At 35.0% G+C, this 26605-nt stretch overlaps 4 protein-coding genes across 12 annotated transcripts; 1 reads left to right on the top strand and 3 right to left on the bottom strand.

Annotated features, from left to right (window-relative positions):
- Window positions 1–412: 412 nt before the first annotated feature.
- On the bottom strand, window positions 413–4319 carry LOC104888486 (desiccation-related protein PCC13-62). Its single transcript, XM_010673484.4, has 3 exons — window positions 3824–4319; window positions 2887–3112; window positions 413–1011 (listed from the first exon to the last, which is right to left on the bottom strand). The coding sequence occupies exons 1-3, from the start codon at window positions 4165–4167 to the stop codon at window positions 643–645; spliced, it is 939 nt and encodes a 312-aa protein (XP_010671786.2). The 5' UTR covers window positions 4168–4319; the 3' UTR covers window positions 413–642.
- Window positions 4320–6086: 1767 nt separating this feature from the next.
- Window positions 6087–9576, top strand: LOC104888488 (pentatricopeptide repeat-containing protein At3g48810). Of its 9 annotated transcripts, none has more exons than XM_048640974.2 (5): window positions 6098–8404; window positions 8497–8599; window positions 8673–8752; window positions 8885–8939; window positions 9128–9576. In XM_048640974.2, the coding sequence occupies exon 1, from the start codon at window positions 6287–6289 to the stop codon at window positions 8276–8278; it is 1992 nt and encodes a 663-aa protein (XP_048496931.1). In that variant the 5' UTR covers window positions 6098–6286; the 3' UTR covers window positions 8279–8404; window positions 8497–8599; window positions 8673–8752; window positions 8885–8939; window positions 9128–9576. The 9 variants fall into 9 exon arrangements, with proteins under 9 accessions (XP_010671787.2, XP_048496931.1, XP_048496928.1 ...); XM_048640971.2 differs by having other exon boundaries at window positions 8685–8752; XM_019248555.3 differs by having other exon boundaries at window positions 6098–8599.
- A 1516-nt stretch (window positions 9577–11092) lies between these two features.
- LOC104888489 (hypothetical protein) lies at window positions 11093–15081 on the bottom strand. The gene is made up of 5 exons (XM_010673490.3): window positions 14657–15081; window positions 14044–14098; window positions 13885–13941; window positions 12966–13043; window positions 11093–11917 (listed from the first exon to the last, which is right to left on the bottom strand). Exons 1-5 carry the CDS (start codon window positions 14957–14959, stop codon window positions 11475–11477), a joined length of 936 nt encoding a protein of 311 aa, XP_010671792.1. The 5' UTR covers window positions 14960–15081; the 3' UTR covers window positions 11093–11474.
- A 1168-nt stretch (window positions 15082–16249) lies between these two features.
- LOC104888490 (hypothetical protein) lies at window positions 16250–26274 on the bottom strand. Its single transcript, XM_057393544.1, has 10 exons — window positions 26170–26274; window positions 21742–22584; window positions 20983–21112; window positions 20427–20869; window positions 19685–19765; window positions 19507–19605; window positions 17589–17747; window positions 17376–17462; window positions 17001–17072; window positions 16250–16816 (listed from the first exon to the last, which is right to left on the bottom strand). The coding sequence occupies exons 2-10, from the start codon at window positions 22492–22494 to the stop codon at window positions 16496–16498; spliced, it is 2145 nt and encodes a 714-aa protein (XP_057249527.1). The 5' UTR covers window positions 22495–22584; window positions 26170–26274; the 3' UTR covers window positions 16250–16495.
- Window positions 26275–26605: the final 331 nt, after the last annotated feature.

Below are 26605 nucleotides of genomic sequence, written 5' to 3' on the forward strand. Positions count from 1 at the left end.
GAGAGAGGAAGGGAAAAATCGAAAGACATTAACCTAGTTACTAGTGGGCTAATTCTGTTTTAAATAGTGGACTTATCATTGCCTAATTTTAATTTAAAAATAGATGATCTCCTACAAGACAAACTCTTAATATTATGTGGGAAGAGGAATTAAAAGCAAATTGTATATGTATATATATGTACGAGAAATTACTCGCTCTTTCCATTTGAAAATTAAATTGATCTTGTTATATAAATTTATTAGTATTTATGTTTTTTTTTTGAAGGGAAGTATTTATATTGTTCCTGCTGTTGTAATATTTTACATATTATAATTATTAGCAGTAGAGAAAAATAGTGAAATTACGATAATTTACTTGAACTACTTTTTTGTTTCAAAAAAAACTTTTATATTATCATGTCTAATTATCAAATTGTCAACAATGTACTTATAATACTCATCAAAAACTTCCCTAAAACCTTATTGGTAAATTTAAAAAAAAAACTCCTCTTATAACACGATTATTTCTAATTCTCTAGTTAAAACTCTAAACTAAACATCTAACAAAACAACATAAAAAAGTCTCTTAAACATCTTTAATTTGAAATCTTAACTCTCAAACTACCATGCATATTAAAATTAAACACCACTGTTTTTTTGGGTTCAAAGATAAGATTGAGCTATGGATCCATCAGCACCTTTAGGATAAAATCCACCAACCTTCTTCTCATCTCCACTTGAATACACAATTCTCAAAATCTCTTCTGGAGTTCTAGGGTACCCTATAGAGTTTTTATCCCCAGCAAGTATATTGCCACTTACTTTTCCTTCTGCACCTCTTGATGGTTCTACAAATAAGCCTTCGTCCTTTGAGCCTGTGTTACCAAGCTTGTTCCTTAGCTCCGAAATTCGGTTCGTAAACTCTTGCACAGTTATTCTGTAGGGTGGCACCCATTGAAGCCGCCGTTGGTAGAGCATTGTTCGGATCACTGCATCTTGGCCTGACTCCACGGCCAATAATGCTGCTACTAGCTGTTTTTTTGACAACGAGAAAACTTGCATTAATTAAACGAGGAAATACAGCCGCTACTAGCTGGTTTTTAAGGAGCAAGAAGGTACATATGCATATATATTAGCATCACTAATCGAATAATACTAGTTTTGACGGTTAGAAATATACTTTCGGATTGAAAGGTGCATTCTCTTCACTTTAATAAAAAAATAACGTTCGAGTAATAAGTTGAATAAGTTTTAGATTGATTTTAATAAGTTAATCAAATACAAATAAGTTATCTAAATAAGTTGCACTAAGTGCGGATCATATATATAGTTCAACATAATAGATTGAGGTGAAAAAAAACATAAGTTTAGAATATATGGCAGAGAATATTTATAGTACACCTGGGTGTACCATGCTCATGGTACACCCAAAACTATTTTCTCCAAATGAGCAAAATGAGCGAATGAGCAAAATCAGCGAATGAGCAAATGAGCAAAATGAACAAATGAGCAAACATTTCTACTCATTTAAGAAAATGAGCAAACACTTTTATTACAAAATGAGCAAAATGAGCAAATGAGTAAATGAGCAAAATACTCATATGAGCAAATTTGGTGTCAAATGAACACCAAAAATTCTAATTTATTACAAAAATACCCCTGGATGTACCATGAGTGAACTCTATATGGCATATTAAGATGAGTTTAGAGTATTGATCATATACGTGATTCAAGTAGTAACTTTCTAAATTTAATAATTTGAATATTTACACATGACTCTTTTTTTCCTTTTTAATGTACATATATAGTTTTACTTTCATGTTTGGCAATACTAGACCTCGACCATTAATATCTTTAATTACCGATAATAAGAAAATTACAAAAAAAGAGTTAGAATAAAAAAAAGTTAATATATGGAGATAAATCTGATCTAAATGTCAAAATAAAGAGTGTGTAAATGTAAAAAAATGCAGGAAGTACTTTTAATGGCTAACTGCAAAAAGAAATAACAGTAATTGATCCTATTAATACAACCTTTCAGTGATTAATTTTTAATAAGTCAACCTTTCAAGTATTCTTTAATAATGCAACATTTTAGAGGTATTTGTTTTTAATGGGCTTTGACGACGTGTAGATAGTCAGTTTGTTTGGTAAGCCACATTTCACAGTTCGCCTATTTTTCCTTTTCTTGCCTCCATAACCCTATTTCTATGATGAATAGTTAATATTCTAGACGATTTTAAGTCATTTTGACTCACTAGAAACAAATAGGATATAAAGGTTACATTATTCAGGAATAATTGAAAGGTTGGTTTTATTAAGAATTAATCGGTGGAAGGTTATATTATTAGAATCAATTATTCCAAAGATATATATACTTTTGACCATTCTTATTTTTTTAGGGGCTTTGACCATTCACATATATACAAAGGTCCTGTTTGGCAATTAACGGATATATGTTAGTTGTTGGCTGATTGTATTAGCTAATAGTTGTTAGCTAATTATATTAGCTGATAGTATTAGCTGTTTGTGTAAAAGTATTTAGTAAGCAGCTGATAGTTGATTGTTACATTATTGTGTAAAATGACCAATAAGGACATGTACAAAATTTATTGTTGTGCTTTTTATTATTTCTTAATGTATTTTTTAACAACTTTAGGACATAAATGTGGCTTAATAAGCTAATTGAAACATCTTTTTACCAAACACTCAAATTAGATGATTGACTAGTCAAATTTTCAAATATGAGCTCAAACCTTTAATTTTACCCCAAACCTTTAATTTTATTCCAAACCTCTCTTTACCAAATAAGACGGAATTATATCGATTAATGTATTTCATTATTGTTATAAAATGAAAGAGACTAACAAAATAGTGAAAACATATATTTAGCAGAAAGATGTATACCGATTTGGCATCTGAGGATGTAAGTTTCGCATTGGCACCCACGTAACCAGTAAGGCCAACATAGGGGATCAAATAAGAGGCAAGTAAGTAATTAAGCGGACTAATATAAGGGTCAAAAGGAGGATATAGTGGACGTTCAAATGCAGAGTTCATCACATCAGCAAATACTGAGCTACTTAGGTTCAAACTTGGTCTTGGAAATCCTTTCACTTTTTCCTTGATTGCCCTGCAATGCATATATAGAAACAAATTTATTACATTTAGCAAAAGAAATTGAGCTACTAAGCCCAACTAAGATCATCTAAAACACGCATATATGAGAAAAAGAAATACTTCGTTATCCAAAAAGGTCTTTTTTTCATTCTAACCGCCTGGCCTGATCAGTACCTCGCTAGATCTTTTTTGTTTTAATAAATTCATAGAATAAAAAAATGATTTATTTTATTTTATAATGAATTCATAAAATAAAGAGTTATAATAATAAAAATAAGATTGATTGAACCATAAAATAGAAAAAATATCAAAACGCGAGCACACCATTTTTTAAAAGAACAATTCCATCCATCTACTTCTACTACTATGTAGAATCTTGATCGTAGTGTCACAATTTAATCAAAAATTTTCGATGTTACATACGAAAAATATATCGTTGGAAGAATTTTTTTAGGCTAGTCAATTTTTATTTTTAATTTTTAAATGTTTACAATATACTATAAGATATATTTAAAAAAAAACGTAGAGACTGTAAATCTCCTAGCTCAATGACAATAATAATAATAACATTTATGATAAAGAATGGAGTCGCTTTTTTATTTCTTTTTTTTTTTGAGAAACAAACTTCGTATTATTTTGAACATAAAATTGATATTTCAAATTATAATTCAACCAAATTTCATGATAATAACATCAAATATGGAGTAAAAATGACAAAACTAACCTCAAATGACCAACTTCTTGAAGGGCAAATTGATAAATAACGTCATTAGTAAAAGGGTCAAGAAGTGCTTTTCTAACCCCAATGGGAGAAGGACCTCCTTGGGCAAGATTAGGGGCAATTCTGTCCAACCCACTTCCAGTAGAACCCCATAAGAAAAACTCGGCTTCTAAATATTCCAAATTCAATGGAAATTCCAACAAATCTTGATCCAATTTTGGGATTGAAGGACCTCCCCCTAATTTATTATGATCAACAGCGCTACTCTTAACAGAGATAATTAATACATTTAAGAGCAAAATTGGTATTACCAAGAACTTACTACAAGTGAAGAAGATAAACGCCATTTTTTGAGGTTAATATAGCTTTAATTAGCTCTTAAACATTAGTGTAACCTTGAGTGAATCCTTGGGGCCCTATTTATATATTTGTGCATGGGATGATTCTACTAACGTAAGCAGTTGTACGTGTAGTAAAATAACACATCGAGGACGTTATTTTTGTGCTTAGTCAAGATCCAAGGTTTAAGCCATTTGGCTTTATTTTGTACCTTTTGTTGGTCATAGATCTAATGAATTGTTTAGGCTTGCAAGTTGCATCTAGGTAGTTAGCATTTAATTTGGTAAACCTCATTGATATGTCATTGTTTGGTAATAATAACCATAAGAGTATTGTGGATAGGACTCTTTCCTTCTTTTAGGGGGTTTTGGCTAACCATAAAAGTGATTTTTTTTTGGGAGCCAACCTATCTTTCGGTAGGACTTTTCCTGTTTTTAAGAGATTTTGGATGCAAGTAGAGCTGATCAATATTGATCATATCCGAATATATCCAAAATTTTATTAGACACAATTGTCGGGTCGGATCCGTCCCGGCCCTTTTTTGAGTAAAAAAGACTTTGATAATCCAAATTTGATATCTAAAACCAATATTTAACCCAATTCAAATAAAGTCAATCTATCCTGTCTCAAACAGTGGGTTTTGATACCAAAAAAAATTAGCCTAATCTTAGTCCCAACATGTGAGCTTGGTCTGAAATGGCCAATATTTTGTCAAAATCACGGTCCTATGATCGTTCTATCTCTACATATCTTACATTGTTTTCTTGAGCTTAATACTTCCATTCCTTTCTAACAATTGCTGAAATGCACGAGTATTGTGAGTATATTCATCATACATACGGGTGCACTCCACCTAAGACTATTTTGTACTCATTTGACACTCTTTCTTTGAGTAGATTTTGCTTACTTGGAGGATTTTAAATGAGCAACGAGAAAAAAATCGCATTGGATATACGATTATACCATACTCACAATATAATCGAGTGAATGGTAAAAGTTATATACTTCTTGCAGAGGGGTCTCCCGTCTTAGAGACTCAGACACATGAGGAGAGTGAGCGATCCCTCAGAGGCTCCTAATCTTAAGGGGCCTCACCTATATTTTAATTTTTTTTACTTATTAGGTTCTATGAGTTTAAATGGAAAAGACATTTGATAATCCAAATTTTTTGCCCCTAGTCTATTTACTTTTTCTTTTTTCATATTTTATAGCTTATTTTAGTTTAATCTTTGATATATCTTTACTATATTGTTCAATATAAGGTGTCTCCATGCTAAAAATGAAATAACATTAAAGTATTTATAAAAGTTAATTATTTTTTCAATCATTTTTAATAAAATAATTAAATTAGTTATTAATAATATGAGATTATGAATCCATTTCATAGCCCAATAAGGCCCATGTTTAATGCCTAGACAAGGCCTGAAATTGTCTGACACCTCTCTGACTTTTCGGTTGTGTTGGTAGTGGTACTCCCAAACACAAGTGGTATTCCCAAACACAAGTAAGTAGTGAGACTCGAGCTTGTGATCTTAAAGTCACAAGGTGAGTTTCCCACCACCTCCACTAATCAAGCTTGGTTGGTAGGGGTGAACATGTACTATAGATTTAGAATATGATTATTAGTACTTTTTGTTTGAAAAAAACTATAAAATATTTTGTGCCTAATTTTCTATTATTCTCCACAAATTTTTCCTAATATTGATTTTTTTTTTTGGGTGTTTGCACCTGGTTCACCCTTCGGGTTACATCCGGATCAAGGCCAAATTCGGGATAGTTAGGTTTCATTCCTCTCCCAAGGTGTTGCAGGAATTTGAACACGGATCCGTCCTACCAAAGCCAGTTCCCATCACCACTTGGCAACACTTACTTGGTCCTAATATTGATTTCTGAGTAACTAGTATAGTAACTATACACATTTTCTATTACTCTGAATTACATTTTCTACACTCTTCAGTAGTTCAGTCTACACTCCAGCAATTGAGAACCCAATTGTCTAATATCGTCGGCTTGCTTTCCAGGTAACAGTTTCTCAGCTTTCTTCTTCCTCCTTAATTCACTAATTCTGGGTTCCTGTTATCTTCTGCTAATTTATCTATCCAAATTCATTGTTTTTGTGTTAGAATTATGTATTTGAAAGATGGGTGTTCTTTATTATTGAAAGTTCAAAAACCTTCAATCCCTTTTCTTCTCAACAAAAGGAACCCAATTCCTAATCTTAAACCTTACCTCGAAACCAGCAAAAACAATCTCAACGAAAATATGGTTGTTAAGAATTTGGTACAAGAACCTGATATTAGCTTAGCTTTGAGTTATTTTAAGTATATATCCAATTCAAATTCTTTTAGACACACCCCAAGAACCTACAGAATCATTGTTCAAAAACTTGGAAAACATGGGGATTTAGATGGTGTTCAGTATTTTTTGCAACAGATGAAATTAGAGGGTGTTAGTTGTTCTGAGGATTTGTTTGTTGATTTGATTGGTTATTATAAGAACAAGGGTTTAGCTGAGCAGGCCTTGAAAATGTTCTATAGGATTCGGGATTTCGATTGCAAGCCAACGGTTAAGATTTATAATCATTTATTGGATGCTTTGCTTGCTGAGAATAGGTTTAAGATGATAAATCCCCTTTATGGTAATATGAAGAAGGATGGAATTGAGCCGAATGTGTTTACTTATAATGTTCTGATGAAAGCGTTGTGTAAAAATGGTCGCGTTGATGGTGCACGTAAGCTGCTTAAGGAAATGTGTAATAAGGGTTGTGCGCCAGATGATGTTAGCTATACAACAATCGTATCGTCCCTTTGCAAGGATGGGAAGGTCCAGGAAGCTAAAGAGCTTGCTGACTCTTTTTCTCCGGTTGTACCGGTTTATAATGCTTTGATAAGTGGGTATTGTCAAGATGGAAACTTTGAGGAGGTATTTGCTTTGTTGAATGAAATGTTGGCAAGAGGGTTGGATCCTAATGAGATTACATATACAATAGTAATCAACGCTCTCTGCGATACTGGGAAGGTTGTGTTGTCGATGGCCGTTTTAGGGAAGATGTTTTCAAGAGGATGTGAACCCAATATTTATACATTTACTTCATTAATGAAGGGGTTTTTCTCCAGAGGGAGATTACGTGAAGGTTATGATGTGTGGAAGAGAATGGTAAGGGAGGGAGTTGCGCCGAATACTGTTGCTTATAACACTTTAATTTGTGGTTTATGTTTGAATAGTTCCGTGGTTGAAGCTGTATCTCTTCTCCACGAAATGGAGAGAACACGTCGCATACCGAATGTGACAACTTATAGTACCCTTATAGATGGTTTTGCAAAGTCGAATGATCTAATTGGTGCATCTGAAATGTGGAATCGGATGATAAGAAGTGGGTGCCACCCCAATGTTGTCACATATACATGCATGGTTGATGCCCTTTGTCGAGTTGAGATGTTCGATCAGGCTCAAGATTTCATTGATAGTATGATGCGAGAAAATTGCACTCCTAATACTTTGACATTTAACACATTTATAAGAGGATTATGCCATGGTGGAAGAGTTGATTGGTCCCTAAAGGTGTTTAATATAATGCCAAGGTACAGTTGCTGTCCAGACACTACGACATTTAATGAGCTTTTGGATGGTCTTTACAGGTCAAACTGCTTAGAAGAGGCTCTTGGGCTATTTAGGGAGATGGAAAGAATGGAGATTGAGTGGAATCTAACAACGTGCAATACAACTATACATGGATTTTGCCAACTGGGCAGATTTAGGGAGGCACTGCTGGTGGTAGGCAAAATGTTGAGGAAAGGAATCAAACCTGATATTATTACTTACAATACTTTGATTAATGCTTATTGTCAACATGGCAGCGTCGAAAGGGCCATTCAACTGCTGAATGCAATGAAGGCAGGAGAGTGGCACCCAGACTTGGTTTCTTATACTAGTATCATATGTGGTTTCAGTAAATGGAATGATACAGATAAGGCTGTAGAGTTTCTTCAGTTGATGATGAATGAAGGATTTGTTCCAAATATTGCCACATGGGATATGTTAGTTCGAAGTTTATTCAGCAATACAGGATGTTTCTACCAAGAATCTATAAATGAACTGGATATTGTCGCAGGAGAATAACATCAGAAGTCCTGTGCACTTCGTCCGCTACTCCGCTGTGTTAAGGTATGCTGGATTTGAGGATCACTACCATTTATCATTCAACATGAGTAACCTCATCTACCAACCTTACTTCTGAGAAATGAGGTACATTCTATGATCAAGGTGCCTACTTTTTGGGTCTAGCAGGTCAAAACAATTTACGTATATCTGTGGGAATCTAAACTCTCGAGGGATAGTTGTTTTTTGCTTCTTAGAGCACACTTGCCATTGGAGCAAATCCTGGGGATTGTTGTTGGCTCTGCAGAGAATATGTATGTCTGGATTGCAATGGGTTAAAAGGTAAGCGTGTTTCTCATTTCTCTCTTTAATATTACTATGAGAAAGAGGATCCTGGAATATAATCAGTATTCAGATGTCCTTTCAGAAGATTCAATGTTTTGAGAAGGAGCTGTTAACAGAAATTAACTGAAGCGGACAGTTTGACCTTACTCGGTATTACTCATCAATCATCATCCTTGAAGCACAATTCACTTGCTTAAAGATATTCTCTACATATTCGAGCTATCTTTTTTTCTGTTTCATGAGGTCAGATGGGTAATACTTGTTTGCTGGATGTATAAACAGGGCATATATTCATTCAGGGTGCATCATGCAATATTTGATACTCATTCTTAGATAGGTGAGTCAATGTGTAGCATTATCTATTTCAAGCTCTAAACATTTAAGTCATTTAGGACTGGGACATATGATTTATGTAGTGACCCCATTGCATTACCTATGCAAACCCATGCTACTCAGATTTCAAATGAAAGATCTTCTTTAATGTGCTAATCATCCAGAGAGCTAATTTATCATACTGTTTGACAGGCATGGCTGTGGGGCCGATTGATACTCGTTATGCATGCTAACACTTATCATGGGATACTTGATGTCTGAGCCTCTGAGGCACAGAATAATTAAGAAGAGGAAGGTTTGATGAAGAACCAAAACTGATCGGCGTTGTTGGAGGAAATTGTTGATCAGGTCAGCAAGACGAGAATGAAGAACCAAATTACAAATTTTGATTTCCATTGTAGCCGATGTTGGGAAGCAGCAGCGTAAGTTCTAGCCGTAGGAGAAGAGGAAAGACATTCTATGCAGAGCTCCCTTGTCTTGGTCATTCGTGCATCATAGCAAATGATTTTGTTTACTTTTGTCCATTATAGCTTTGATCCTATTGAGCCAATATAAGTGGTCATTTGGTTGTACATATGAAGTATCTCTTCTTGTAAAGGTTTGATTCCCATGAGAAGGAAGACAAATTATTTGGTTGACCACTGGGGAGCTGTTCTTTGGAAGGTTCTATTTATTAGGTATTAGGGATCCTTATTTCTCAGGAATATCAACTATATGTCAAACAACCACCAATTTAAGATTTCTTTTTAGCTCAATCTTTTGTGCTTTGGGATTGCACTGTAAAAACTTCACTTTTAGGATACTCCTAATATAGGTAAAAACTAAGTGGTTGTTTGGTTAGCATAACAAAAACACGGGGGAGCGGAATGTTTTAGGAATTGTAGAATTGTAAAATTCGTGAGTTGTTTGGTTGATGAAATAAAGTTGAAATATAGAATGATTTTCCACTTTCTACATTAGTGACCTAGTCCCTTTCACGTAAGTGGAAATTCCCATGAAAAGTTATTTCTCCCGTTGCAAACCAAACAACATAAAAAAATCCCATTAATTTGATTAGAAAATCTAATTCCTATGAATCTGAAATTCATAAAAACTTCTATTTTCTATGTAAAGCAAATGACCACTAAGAGTGTAATTTAATTTGACAATACGACTAAAACAACAAAAAGTATGGTTTGGAAAGTACATATGGCATGGAGATTATGTTTGCATGATCGAAAGGATTAGATTCGGAAAACCATTATGTTCATATTCAGTGTCTATCGTGTAAAAGAACAGGAATTTATTTGAAAGAGGCTAAATGTTAAACAAGTTCACCAATGAACAAAATATGAGAATTATTATGGGGTCCCACCAACAGATTTAGCAAATTATCCCCTTCCCATATGTTCACCAGCGAACCATTCTCCATTTTCTACACTTCATTTATCCATCCGAGTTAAGTTTCTCAGATATACGTAGCATTATGTTTGATAAAACTGGCAGAAGTTGATCCAATCCGAAAACTTGATCCGAATCTAACTCGAAATAAGCAAGTTCGGGTTGAAGTTTTCGACTCGTTTAACTAAATGGGTCGACCTCAACCCAACTTGAAAACTAAATGAGTTAGATTCGGATTGAAAATTTTAACTCCAAAATAACCCGCCAAACCTGTTTAAATTAATTGTAAAGCCAAATTCACGAAGAGAGAAAGTGGGAAGAAGAAACTCATAAATTAGCCTAATTCATATAATTGAAAATGAAAGTCATTGTTGCAGCTTCGAGTATTTAAAAAGAGGCCTCAAAAATATTGAAAAGAACTTCATAAATTATTGATAAAAGTTATTGGAGCGAAATACCCCCAAATAATTTTTTTTTCTTACATAATTCTCACTATAGAAAACTTGCCCACCTATTCTTGAACCTCGAAAGAAATTTTTAAAAATCAAATTAAACAAGTCGGGTTCAGCTCAACCCGTTTATAAACGGGTCGTGTTCGATTTGGAATTTCCGACCTTTTTAGGTATGGGTCAAGTTCGAGTTTAGAGGTGCTGACCCGTTTATGTAAACCGGCCGACATAAATTTGACCCAGCCCGACTTGAATACCATCCCTAATGTTCGAGCTGTCCAAAACCATTATCTCCCTTTTTCATTTTCCCCATTTTTGTTGATTGTCATTCCAAGAAAATTTCAAACCAATTATCCCAAAATATAGAATACGTATACATGTAATATCAAGCATATACTAGATGACAAACACAGATTTTGGCAACAGGATCCAGGACGAGACTTGCTACGCTTACAAACTTTACATCATCATATTCGAATATATCAGAATCATTACCAAGTTTCACCGTGCGTTTCAACCTCAAATGTATACTCATAGTCATTAATTTCATTAGAATGGGTGAACCAGCAGAAAGGCAGTTACCAGTGCAACAGCTGAGAGGGAGGTACCAGCGCACTTGAACAAAAAATAGTCACAGCAGTTCCAACACAGGTGTCTGAGGCTCTGAGCTTTTCTGACAGCAAAATCCTAAGAGAATGCGCATTGACCACTTATCTAAGTGCCTTCTCACGTTTCAAATTCTCTTTGCCCTTATCGACAACTTTATTACTGCTAACATCTTCAATATCAACATCATCATCTTCATAACCTTCTAGGTCTCGCTCATCTTCATCATATTCCTCACCATCATCTTCATCATCATCGTCATACTCATCAACTTCATACTCATCTACCATGTCAGCTCGCAATGTATGAAATTCTGGAGGGGGTGGACAATTTTCAGTAATTGCCTTGTCTCTTTTGATCACAAGATGGCGAATCACTCTCTCATCTTGGTCTAACATCTGCTTAAAGTCATTTATCCACTGACCACCCACCTCAAAGTTCATCAAAATATAGTGGGCCTGTGTTGCTTTCTGAATCTTGTAAGCTAATCTTCGCATACCCCAATCACTAAACCTCCAAACCCGGCCTTTCTTCTCCCTTATGAAGTCTGCAAAAGATACACGCAATGAGGAAACAATAACGTCATTTCAGGCCTATAAGATTACAAGAAGTTTAAGAAATATGTCACAGCATAGGTAAACCCCAATCAAGGGTATAATGCCTAATACAATTGCTAGCTTAAAATGATACAACTTAATAGGTTGATGATCCAATGTTCATTACTTCTTGTCGATGAGCAAACCCAATGAAATTCATCCAAGAAACACCAAAATATAAGAATCATGCATGAATATGAAAAAGTGAACTCTCTGCAAACTTTTTTAACATTTTAGAAGCACCAATGAACTACAACAAGCAATGGACATTCTTTTAAGAAATCTTGTATTAGTCCCAACGTGCAAGTAACAAACTAAGTTGGTCGAGTTGGTAAATTACTAACGTGTATATGCATATCTTTCACCGATTCTGACTAGCTTAGTGTTAGTCCCACCCCCTTGCACAAAAGGATTCTAAACAACTATTAGATGGTAGAGTGTCCTTACCTGCTTAATCGAAAATTCAATACGATCAGTATATTCCTAAACCAGTCCATAAACATTTAAATCAGAGAAAGGTGGGTAAAATCTGAAATATCAAAATACCAACCAAAAATATATATATTGTTTTTGGTGATTTATACTATTACTTAGCAAAAAAAAAAAAAAAAAAAAAAAAGAACCAACCAAGAGAGAGCTCATCAGTGTCAGTATGACTCCATTTAGCATCTAGATACGAGCTTCTATCACCACATGGAAAGGATGCAACAAAATACACCTACACCTGGAGGATCTCTTCATATTTTCTACGTAATATCATGTATAAGATCAATTTAACTTGAGACATTATGCAGATGACATTTATACTGAGATGCATTACGTCTTCATTAACCACCTTCTGGTGAGCTTTATAAAAGACTTCAAGTTCCCACCAAGTAGGAATTGAACTAGGCATGGTCCACTTGACTACATTTCAGTAGCATGCATTGGTATCAATCATGAGAAATGAAATTAAACATCAATGTTGATAAAAGGACAGATATATAAGTGATTGATTACCTTGAATCTTGGAATTCACATCTTCAACCTTCTCCTTATAGTCTTGATGAATCAAATAAATCACTTCATAATGACGCACTGCATAGGAGAAGAGAAAACATGAATGCAGGTTTAAGTGAGCGCGCGCGCGTGTGTGTGTGTTTAAGTGTGCATGTGCGTTCGTCCGTCCATCCGTCCGTGCATCATCAAATCTAGACTTATAAGTTATAAGGCTATTAAAACCAGCTTCATGTGCGACCAAACAGGGGTTGACTACTTAGGTGCTCAGTCACCAATCAACACACCATCATAGCAAACAGATATGTCAGTACTAGTGACAAACTCTTCATTATTTTCTTTTCCACATATTACCTTTTCTATTGCCCTTTAATTCTTTCTCCCTTGTCGGAGAGCTGGGATAGGAGAGCACAACATGAAGTAAAGTTGAACATGGCATAAAAAAGTTTAAAGTGACTGTAAATAATCAACTTGGGGAAGGGAAATAAAACAACGATCAGAACTTTAGCAAGATGATAGAGAGAATCAGTTGGTCTATTTCTAGAAATGCCACAGCCTTCAAGGAGCTAGGTTCCTCCCAAGATTACAATTAAAACCTAAGTCAACATACTTTTCCACCTACAAACCACAAGCATTAGCAACAGAGCAAATTCACACAGCCAAAAATATGCATGTTTTTACTCGCATGGAGTTCTTGCAAGGATAAATGGATGGAATTTGGGAAACGGACAAATCTTTGGTACACGCCTACACGGGAACTCATGATAAATGGGTTTTGGGGGGGGTGGGGGTAGTCGTGGGGTTGCATTAAAAGAATACATGGTAGCCTTGAATTTGTAGGAAAGTCAACTAATATGATACTGAATTACTGACGGCACAGTAAATCTCCAATAATTACTAAAAGGCATAAGAGTGTGCTTACTCTGCTCAACGTTCAAATCACTTTCCAGCTGAAGATTTAGAAACTCAAAAAGTTCTTCTGCAAAATACACAGACAGATTAAGCCAACGCAGAACTTAACCCTCAAGTAGAGTTCCATATTGAGCAAAAAACAACACAGTTATGTACTAAAATCACTTACGTTCTTCATCGTCCGCAAACTCAGGCAGAACTCTACCATCTTCTTGAACCTTTTTCTGAAGAACACACAGAAAAGAAGTAGTACAGTTAACTTCAATAACAACATAACAAAACAATAAGGGTGTTGACTCATGAAAGTCATGAACACAAGACACATTATTCAGTAGTCAGTCACTCAGTACTATTAATGAACAATCAAGGAAATTTCAATCACACAATTGTAAACCAAATACAGATTTTGAGCTTAAAACCCCACAAATAAGTTACAATTTGCAAATCAAACCACAACTATATCCATAACTAAAATCAACCCTAAATTATTCCACACAGACAATAAGTTACAAATAACTCCAGCATCAAGCAAAATAGCCCTGTTGCACAGATAATTGACAAAAATTGTAACTTCATTCGGCAAAAATAAGGACAGAATTTTGAGGAACAAAGACAACTATGGCTAAAAATTCAACAGAAAACTCACCACTTCAAAATAAAATAAAAAACCCAGAAATCTCATCATAGAACATAGCTAATCTTAGCAACCAGAAATTACAAAAAAATAAAATTAGAAATATAAATTACATAATGAAGCGGAATTTAAAGACAAAAAGAGAAACCTCTCTAAGAAGAACAGATTCAGGAAAAGGGCCAGTAGCTTCATCAGATTTAGGAGCAAAACTGTGAGTGTCAACTTTATCATTCTTGTTCTTTTTTTCATTGCCCTTTTTAGCTTCCACCATTAATGACCTTTTAGAGCTTCTAAAAAGTAGCTTATTTGATGAAATTGGTCCAAAAGATAAGTACCCATTTCGAGATATCAAGCAAGAATTGGCAGAAGAAGAAAACCCAGAAAAATGATTAGGTAGAGGAGAGAGAAAAGTGGTTGCTACTTTGGAGGATGAACTCACAAGGGTCTCCATTTGAGGTAAACTTGGGGGTTTTGGTTCTGCTCTGCAATCTGGATAACACAGGAAGCGCGCCTTCTTCTGTAAACTTGTTTTAGAATTCTAGTACTAACCACTGCTTGCGCCAGAACAAGGTTGCACCTTTATTACCCACACGAGTTTTTTTTTTTTTTTTTTTTTTTTCTGTTTAGAGACTAAAGAGTAATCTGCATGGCAAACATTTTATTATTGGTAACTACTCCCTCCGTCCCAAAATATAATTCCCATTTCTCTTTTTTCACGGTAATTTATGCAAGTTAGGATAGTAAAGATTTTTTGTTTATTTAGATAAATGTTGTATGGGAAAAGATGATTTTAGGAGAGAGAATGAATATAATTGGTGAAAGAGCATTAATTGTAACATCTTGGTTGAATAAACAAAGGAAAAAACAAAATTCAAGAAGCAAATAAATGATGGGACACGATTTTTCTAGGCAAATTACGGAAAAATGTGGAACTAAATATGGAAATGGGAACTATATTTTGGGATACCCAAAATGGAAATGGGAACTATATTTTGGGACGGAGGAAGTAGTAACTAGTAAGTACTAACTTACTAAGTAAGACCTTCGGACAATTGGTAGATGGTGGACTAGTGTACTAGTGTCTACCATTTGGCCAAAACGCGGCTCAAAAAACATCAAACGCATGAAACTAATGTACATCAACTGTTCTCTAGTGAACATGAAACTAATGTACATCAATTGTTCTCCAATAAACATTTCTCTCAACGATTCTCCTTTGTTGATTATTATCTTTATGTTTCTTAGTTTATTGTAAATATTTCTTTGTTCATTGTATTTTCTTTGTTTGTTCATTAAGTTGAGTTGTTGTTCATCAAATATTTCCTCTTATGTTCATCTTTTTTTTCTTGTTGTTCATTGCTGATTCACATGTTCATTAATTCTCTTGTGTTGTTCTTTTGTTCTACTTTCATCTTCATGTTGCTTAGTTTGTTTATTGAGGATGTTGTTTTGTTCACTGTATTACATGTTCATTCGAATGTAGGGAGGAAAGGTAAAGGAATCCCTGCCTCAAGCATCACCATAAAGACAGACATGATTAGAACTATTGTTTTCTTCATTATTAATTATTGCCCATCACACATGCGGTTAATAATCCTGAAGAAGATTGAGAGACAATTGTTTCCTGTATGAGGATCCACAGTATTAAAACCAAAAAATATAGGTGGCTCGGCTGGCAAATTCTTCTTAATAAACTCCCACACTTTCCAAGCTTCACCCGTAAATAAAATTGCTCTCATAATTCTGGGAAAAATTGAATTGCCATTTCTTGCAAGGCACTACAACCTATTGAGTATAATGATCATGGAAACACTGTCATACAACAGAAACTATACAACCTTTGAATGGCTAATTCAACAGCAGATTTGCAGTGTATACTTTCATTCCACATTACAAGATCTGGTATTCAACACATCGAATCTCTTACTTTCTTTTTCTCCTCACTTACAAAAGTCAGGATGGATGGTAATAAGATGGTTGGGTAAGTTTACCATTGTTTCTTACCCTTTTTCTTTTTCCTACTGCTGCTACCACCAGCACTAGTATTCGCACTAGCAGTTTTTGAGTTGTTTTTCGTGCTCGTTTGTGAACTTTCATTTGGAGAAACCCCGTTGAAATCCTCAAACATTCCTGATTGCATAGCATTCTGTAACCAAGCGAAGAACTCTTCCTCAGTCATGTTTTCTTCCATTGCTGCTCCCGCACCACTTCTTTGTGATGAAGACGGTCCTTTCCCATAATTGTTCTTCGTTATACTAGTGTTAACATGAAAACTTGGTTTGTGTGAGTTAGAAGGACATCTCATTCCCTACAATGACAATTTGCAGCAGCAGATAGTCAAGCTCACGAAGATTCATTGTAAAGACTAAAATTGAAATTTTCTTTTAAATTACAGGTATCAGTCACCAATTATAATAAATAACAAATATCAATTCCGTTACTTCATATATATCCTAATGGACTTCCTAGTTCCTAAAATGACTGGCATATACCTGACAGATGTACCACTCTGTGGCATCATATACTCTGCCATCGGCACAAACATATGCAACAGGTAAATCAACCTGCAAACCATAAACATCAATCAGAATTACCAGAAATGAAAACCTCCAGCCTGAGCAAAAATTCTAGCGTCGTTTTCATGTGAGAAGTGAGAACCTAAGGCACTCAGAAGCACGAAATTCCACCCTCGGTATTTTTTTTCTATATGATACTCCACTACAAATTTTCATAGTTCATTCTATTTTACACCTTTTAATTTTGTACATGTTCTTTTGTCAAGGAGCATCAGGCAGAGATAAGGTAGACTAAAAACAAATAATAGTATCATATTGCTATATGCTGTATATAAGAATTGTCTGTAATACCTTCCGCAGTATTCCAAACAACAAAGGTTGGGAAGACTGTTCAACCCATCCATCCCCATCTTTAGCTTGATGAAAATCTTCACAATCCTTCAGCATTTTAGACACAATCAGTCAATCAGCAAATACATTTAGAAATTAAAGAATTATTCTCTTCAATTCTCAACAGGACTTGGTAAGTCATACGAGAAATTCAACTAACTAAACAAGACTAACCTGGCACCATCTTGCTTTCAATTTAGTTTTCTTGGTCTGGTACCATATATGGAAGTTACAGCACTTCTTGCAAGCAATTCTTCTTGCCTCTCCCAGTGGGTCTTCTCCTTCACCCTCTGAGCGTGCAAATCCATTAGGGAAGAAGCCATGCCGCCCATTCTACAGATCAAAACATTTCAAAATTAAATGACCAAATTCAAGGTTATTTTTCTGATTGCGTTTTTGTTTGCTTGAAGACCAGACATAAGTATTTCAGTTATAGCCATTGTAGGTCAAGCTTAAAGAACAATGAATTCAATTTATGTTGGGACTCCTGAATATAAAATGATGGAATGATTAACTAAGAGATCCTGCAAAGTAAAAACACCAGATGGCCAAAGCAGATAAGCACATAAAGAGCTTTAAGCAACAAGAGATACTGACCAAATGCCAGAAGAATTTCTACAGGATCACTATTAAACTTTTGCTTTTCTTTAGGAGGCTGAAAGTTGGCTCAATAAGCAAGCCCAAGTTTACAAGGTAAAGGTGGAGATGAGCGTGTTTTACAAAGCAATCTTCTATCTTAACCCGACTTAAACATGTAGGTATGATCTCGAATATGAACGGATCATTTAAGTCTTGCCTCTCATTTCTTACCATCAGTTGAGATAATATTCATTCCATTATCTCTCTATTTTCTATATTATTTCTTGTGTTTTGAGAGATTGCATTTTGCAAGCATGAAGAGGTAGACCCAAGAAAACTAGGACAAGGTTAATAGGTTATCAGAGACAACTTGTTTAGATTTTGGAGCTAATAAAGGCAATGATCAATGACAGGGTATTCAGGCACTCCAGGATCCATATAGCTGTTCCCAAATAAGGGGTCAGATTTTGTCTTAGTAGCCTAGGTTTGTAGAAAGGAGTGTCTCTTTTATCTCCTACTCCTGGTGCTTGTCTACATTAGGTTCCTCCTTTTTTTCGAGCAATTTGCAGTTCTGTATCCCTCAATATTAAGAACTTTCTCTTCCTCAAACCCCCCTCACCATCTACTATGTCCTTTTCTAGATCAATTTTTCTATTTGCTATTAAGGTCGGTGATTATGTTTCACTACAGCTATTGGAGGCTATCAAGTATTCTTTCCCATCGCGTGAATATAATTTTTTGGTGCTATGACCACTAATTCTATATATTACTTCAGCAACTGTACAGGTATGCTTTCATATCTATTTCCAGTCATTATTCCTCCTGAGATTCATTTTTGTAAGTCTTTGGAAGGAGCTGCACAGTTGCTTCCAGTTAGATAGAATTGAAGGGATAAGGCAGCAAACGCATTGACCTTCTACCAAGGGAAGATAATCCAGTTCGCAGTAACAGTCACCTTGTTTTGAAAATAACTTTTCCGGATGAATAGGACGTATCGCAGCCAATGCTGCGTGAAGCTTTTTCAAAACAATCACATTAATGGGCTTTTAACTTCATCTGCAATTTCAAATTTAAGGAATATTCATTTAAAATTATAATACCAGAAAATTAGTGGGTCATATATTTGGTGAATTAATAATTATATATGCATTTGTTACATTAATTACATATCTAATTAATAAAATATTCTTGGCCAAATTTGACAAGAGAACGGACATGATGAAGAAATAGTTCTAATGTGGCTGACTTTTTGTTACATAATGGATGATCGGCAAGAAAGACATGACATTTATTGCGGCATTCTGTCATGGGGTTTCACGTAATGACAACTCCAAAATCCTTTACAACTCGGCCGTTTAACAAAACAGCAGATTTTAGTAACGTGACTTCCACAGTCCACGATTGGTAAGACTCAAAATCAGATTACTGCAGTCCATGAGATGTCAAATCATAGACTCTAAGAGCATGAGCAAACTCATTATAAAGGGTTGTCAAATTGAGAGAGAAAGTGAACCTTTTGAGAAGCACTCTGAAAGCGGCAGAAATAATTTAGTAGCTCTTCCCTCCTAAGTTCATCATCATATGCTTTTCGTTTCAAAGAGTCCAGCAAGACCTATAAGAACAATGAAGCTTGAGTCAAACATCACAATATGACATAAAATCAAAGAAAACAATAAATAAATAAAAATTACCTCGTATGCATTTTGAAGTTTCTTAAAAGCTTCTGCAGCCTTTTCATTTCCCATATTTTTATCAGGATGAACAAGCATAGCCTAAGCACAGAGTTACACATGTGAGCTGAGGGAAGGAAATAGATCAACAAGTAATATCCCCAAAAGGAAGCACATACCAAAGCCTTGTACACAAGCAGAATCCGAGCCTCAGAAACAAAAAAAGATGCACTCGGAATAGTAACCACTCTGAGGCGCATGTAAGTGTGTTTTTTGTGTGTGTGAGAGAGGGAGGGAGGGAGAGAAAAAGAATGCAGGGTACAGAGCCACAGAGGTAAGAATAGAACTGTTAAAAGTAGAATGAAGATATAGTGAATACAAAGAGTAGCAGTATAGAGAGAGAGAGAGAGACAAAAAAAAGGTTAAAGTTATAGAGGTCGACAATGACAACCTAAAAAGAAATAAGATATTTTTGTTATCTCCAAAAGGAAAGTGGCAAGTTAAATATGGAGCAGAGGATCTTTTTAAGAGAGGTGGCAACTTTGGCTGGACATCCTAAAATAGCATGCCACTATTACGCCCCGTTCTTTCAAACTAAGAGAAACTGAACTGAGAGAAACTGAATTGCAGAGGGAAGCTGAACTGAACTGAAATTAACTGACTAAACTGAAAATAAGTCTAAAAGAAGAGGACCTTAGTTCCAAGAAAAGACTATATAAAACTCATCATCTAAAAGCAGGCAAAGAAAAAGCTAAAAATGTACCTTTTTCCTGTACTCTCTCTTGAGCACAGACACATCTACTTGCTGGTATCGGGACAAGCCCAATGCTGAGTAGTGATCAGTACAATTCAACAAGCGGACGACTTCATCTTCGGATGTAATCTCAGAATCAGCCCCACTAGTTGAAGCAACTCCAGCACTACGATCTGTCGACTGCCCTGAACCGATGTCAGAGTACTGAAAGTGTGCTTCACCATTAGAAAAGTTTCGATCACCTTGAACTCCTTCTGTTCCCTGAAAAGGCTTACTTCTCTGCTCATCTATATTATTTTTCAGGAAGTATACGAGTGCATCACTCGAAATGAATGATAGATTGAAACCCATAAGTACCCCAAACCATCCAACATATGCCCAAGCACAATATATTGAATACACAGTGGTAATCAATAAGGCAAGCCGCTCGCGACTCAATATAAATGCCAATCCTGCATAGAGTACGTAAACCAAAAGAATGTCAAATTTATTTCTAGTAAAAAGTTGAATGATTCAAGATATCGCATTAAGTAAAAAAAAAAATGGAAAGGTTGAGAACTATCACCTGCAAGAAGAATGACAGCAGATGTGGTCCAAAAAGCTCCATATAACCATAGAAATACTCCACCAGTAATAGCAATTAGCAGCAGTGCAATGACGAAGCCCACCAGAACTCCAACTACTGCAGCAGCAGCCTGCATAAAATTTTGTCAATCAGAAGATCTAAATCCTCTAAGGTAAACCAAGTTGTCCCCTAGCGCCAATACATGGAGTAGTTGCTTAGGTCTATCAGTCAGACAGAGTAAACTATACAGCATGTTTCTTTCGACACAAAATTTTCAGGCAACTATGAATTTTCATTGGAGCATTGAGTGTGAGGGGATCTTAACTTATTTCAAATATCAGATGTTACACCATACAGAAACGTACAATTTACAAATTGACTAATGCCCTGAAGGGAGCCCCCAATTTTACAAACATTGCTCATGTATTTCCTTGTTTCAGATACCGCCTGATGGCTTCACTAATACACAAGTTCCACAATATGGGGTCATTTTTAAAAAATTAATCGCAACAAAAATTAGAGGAGACAATTATGGATTGGCAAATCTTTTCTAAAATCAAACATGCATTATCTTCCCTTGTTTTGATATTTAGGGGACGATTCACCTAAGATCTAAAACACTACATCTAGTCGACATCATGCAAGGCACACTTACACTAAACTGTAAAAATGAAGGAAGTGCAGAAATATTTAAAGCATCTTAAGCATAGGGTGAAAAGACCCAGTTTAGATAAATGTTATAAGTGAAACAGGGCTTACCAACACCAGCATAAACTTGAACATTCCGATCATTGCAATAACTGAAAGAATGCCGAACCATAAAATAGTGAAGAAGGAAGTTGTTCCCATCCTCAGAAAGGAGTCCATGCCACGAACAGCACAATCCAACCAAACCATAGAAACAAGCAGCAGTATGTTACCCAGATGAAAAAACCACTTCAAAACAATTGGATATGTCTGAACAAGTTTCAATTGTATATAGTCACGAATTTTGTAAATGTTTCTCACTACAGCAGTGAAAACTGGTTTTTTCCTTTCCAGCCATCCACGAGATGTCCTTAAAATAGACAGAGCATAATGTCTCAGGCTTTCAAGTACCACAACATGCGAAAACTGCACTTTGTCAATCCTACCAGATGTATTACATCCATTTACGGTATGACTAAAGGCACCATCATGACTTTCTGAGCTATGATTACTGACATGTGACATATCAAAGTTCCTATGAAGCTTTTCCGCACACTCTCCTGAAACATTACTGTCAGGGATTGAGGGCCCAACACCCACATCATCCATCTTTGGCTCATCTTTCTTGGTCACATTTCTAGATTTTTTGTTCTTTTTTTTCCCATCTGCAACAGAGGTCCTGTTAGCTTCTTCTGATAAAGGGGAGCTAAGACGCTCACTGCTTAAGAGTTCATCAGATACGCCTTTCACATCTGGGTCCTTTTTCTTACTCTTTGAAGAAGTCTGATCAATTCCCTTTTTCGGTTGATTTCCTCTCCGAGCCATGAATAACAACTTGCAAGATGTTTGCACAAATGTGAAATACAGATACCTAATCACATGGTCTTCACGCACAAAATTGTACAATTTTCTTCTCTGCATAAATAATCAAAGAGAGGTCCATAAATCTTTGTGCACTCTCAGAACACGTTTGACGTAAATACAGATCAATTTAACTTGAGAGTTGAGACAGTTCCAACAATTATTGTGGACGCACACATGAAATTTGAAATACACAAGTATGTTACTCGGACTGGGAGACTCAAGCAATACATGGATACATGTCTGAGTGTCAAATTCAGCTACAAGAAAAATCTTTTTTGGTCCGAAATGAAGTATCATAAGTTCATATCCATGTAGGATCCGATCCAGGTAATTGTGGTGAAAAAAAGATGAAGAGTCCGAACTCCGGGGAATACATATAAGCAAAGAACAAAAATTAGTACTTCCAAACAGTTTCAGTAATCACTCACAAGTATACACAAAGAGAACAGTTTCAATAATCATCTAATCCCTATGATCTCTTCCCAGATCTTTCTAATTATCTCCATTTGAGGAATACGTCCATACGCGACAACTTTTTAGAGGCATTCAGGTAATAATGGTGTATTATTGAAGACTCTACTATCTTGAAAACATAACTCAATCTTCTGAGTAATTAATAAGAGTAGTACATCATGTTACACAGTATAGAATTTAGTTAATAGGATAGGCGCAGATTGACTATGTTACCTCCTCAGCAAATCAGATTAGCTAGCAACTAGGATAACATTTATACATCTTTTCATTCAATAAAAATATATGTAATTATATATGTGACACATTTATATATTTCTTTTATAGGGACTTACAGTCAGTAACTCAATATCCAGTAAGAATTAAGAAAGTGTCAGTAAAAGGGAAAAATTAAAAAAAGCAACTCATAATTGACCACTTTAGTCTAACAAGTCGAAAACTCTCATCCCAGCATGCACCTCAAAAAATGAAAATCCCTACAGGGAATGTCTGGTTTCCCCAAAGCCTCAATAAACACAAATGACTTATTTAGACAAACCTTAGCCTACATGATTAGCAGTCACCTCATAAAAAAGAGAGAAAATAGAGAAAAAGAAAGTAGGAAAAGGTGCTAATATGTTAATGTCAAAACTAATACTCCAAATGATTGTCAAATAAAAAACTTCATTGACAATTTTCGAATAAGCTGAATTATAAACACCACACAACCATCTTCCTTTATGAAGAGAAAAGAGAACCCTCCATTTTTCATTAGTTGCAATATTTGCTTTCGGGTTGCAACTAATCATAGATAAAGAAAGTATTAATCCTAAGTTGATAAGTCAAATTAATTTCAGATAGGTTCACATACTGAGTTTCAATAAGCTATAATGATAACCTTTAATAAGTCAAAATCTGTTGAATCAAACACAGTATATATGTATATACAGATAAATAAGCTATATGATCTATCATGCGCATTTAGCATATCGTCAATTTGAAAAGAAAAAAAACCATTGTCAATTGTTCTTTGAATTAAGTGGAAAATACGTGACAATAAGTATTAAATAAAATAAATAGATTCCACGATTTCATAGTAGTAAAAATCCCTCCAAAACTTACTACCTAATTACTAATTATTCGAATATATAACATATATCAAGAAACACAAAAAATCTTAAAATTTTTAAAACAACTTTTAAAGCTATTTTATTTATTTATCTATACGAGATAATATATTAATTCTAACCAATTTCTTGGAAGTCTCCAGTTCAATATCGATATTTTAGCAATGGATGTAATCATCATAACTCACCCAGGAGACGGTTCCCATGGCCACTAGAAGTATACTAGGAGTATGTTTGGTTCATGATATTTAGGCTCCAAGAAAAGGAACCAATTACCGATTCCCTTTCTTTTTGTTTAGTTCAACCCCTCATCAATCTATTACCATTATTTGGTGGTAATGGACTCCCCCAATTTGTTACCTTTTCCTCCCCCTCAAATAACAAAATGTATTATTTGGTGGTAATACCATTTCATTATCATTCCATAGCTTGAACCAAACACCTAATAAAGGTAACCATTCTTGTTACTATTTCTCTCATCTATTTGTTTTCATTCCCTTTCTATTCCATACCTTGAACCAAAAGACCCCTAGAAACCAAAACAAAGTGATGCCAAAAGTTAAGAACCAATTGTTCCTGAGCATAGAACCACCATAGGAGCACTAAAAGCAATATCAAAAGTTATAGAACCCAAAGCTCAAGCTTAATAACAGTTTAAAAAAAACTAATACTTAACTGCATTTACTCTATTACTACTGCCATTGGAGCCTCTAGAAAAATATTCGAAGATACCCTCTAAGAGCATTAGTTACCTCCTTGCTACCACTCCTCTTCCTACATTATGCTTAGAAGTCATTGCCGCAAACACTCTTAAGTCTCAACATGTTCAGAAAAGCTCCAACGAATCCTCCAGAACATAAACTAAAAAGCTGAAATTCTGTAACAGACCGATTCAACATTTTCATTTGTTTCTTGGAAGGGAGGGGGGAGTAGAAGTTCCAGACTACCAACACAAGTCACTAACACTTTCAGTTACAGATCAAACTCCAGGGTCCTCTATATAGAAAATTGATCAGACATACACGTACCTCAAGGAAGCTAGTTAAGCAAGTATTTCAAGTTAGCTAATCCATAGGTCATTTGAGTCTACACTAACTTCAATTCATTTAAAAATCCTACTTCCTTTCCTCACCTGCTCGAAGCTGTTATCACTTGAGAGTTCAGATCTTCAATCCTTGCAAACTCCCTCATCAAGCACTTCAAAACAAACATTTGTACAAGCATCTCGGTGCAGCACACGACAATACAATCCTCAACCCCATTCAATCAGTCTACTCTATTCAACTTTCATCTTCGGCATCAATTCATATTCATTCTTCCACCAAATATTGCTCACATTCACTTACCCTAACTTCCTAAATTACGTTTCTCCCATAATACCACAAATATTCCAAGATCCGCTTAACGTCGAATATCATCCCAACTGAATTTTCAATTCCCCAACAATATAATATCAAAATCTCCTACTTACCACTAATTATTTACTTCTCCCCCCCCCCCTTTTCCCCTAACTTATTCATCCATTGATTAAAATCCGCTAACTCAATCAACACTAAAAAGGGGAAAAAACAATAACATTTTGCAACTTACATCAACTTCACCCCAAAATTCTCAATTACATAACATAACATAACATTAAAATGACGCAACAAATGCGCAATTTCACACTAAACACAAAAAACAACGACAATTCTTACAGCAAAAAGAGAAAAATCAAGCAAAAAATCCAAAAAAAAAAAAAACAGCCAGAACAAATGAATAAAAGAAATTAGGAGTAAATTGAATTTAAAAGTTACCTGGTTAAAAATTAGGGTTTAAAGAGGAATCAGAAAAAGGGGGAAGTTGTAGTGAAGTGTTATGAAATGAAGCATCAAAGGATCGCGTAGAGGTTTACACGAAAGTAGGTTAGCATTTCCCCCCAAACAACGAAGATTTTCGGCGGAGAAGATGAGAGAGAAAATTACCAAAATGAAAATTATAGTAATAATATAAATAAAATTAAAAGTAAATTATCCACTGCGAAAATACATTACTCCTTAAAGACTTTAGGAAACTGAACTTGTTGGGATGCTGGAACAGCCAACTTGTGGTTGAGAAGTGAGAACTTGAGCCTTGAGGAGGCCTTTTGTTTTGTCTCATATTTCCTTTGTCTTTCCCCTCGAAAGTAGCTTTTCGACTCAACATTACTATTCGCTCTGTTTCTTTTTACTCGCTTTACTTTTACGCTCATCAATACAGTAATCCAATAATATATTACAATATAATATTTGATTTTTTTAATACTAGTAAATAATGCATGGTCGAATAATTCGAAACAGAGGAAGTATTATAATATGTGGAATGTGGATGTAATATGGTATAGTTGTAATGTTTTGTAGGGATGGTATTTAGGATTTGGGATTGGATCTTATCTAGATCACTATGTTTAGTCGTTTATTTACAAAAGAAACTAGAATATAGATATGAAAAATCTATTATGAAAACTAAGTAATACT

The sequence above is a fragment of the Beta vulgaris genome, chromosome 3 (assembly GCF_026745355.1).
Source record: "Beta vulgaris subsp. vulgaris cultivar EL10 chromosome 3, EL10.2, whole genome shotgun sequence".
NCBI classification, from domain to species: Eukaryota; Viridiplantae; Streptophyta; class Magnoliopsida; order Caryophyllales; family Amaranthaceae; genus Beta; species Beta vulgaris.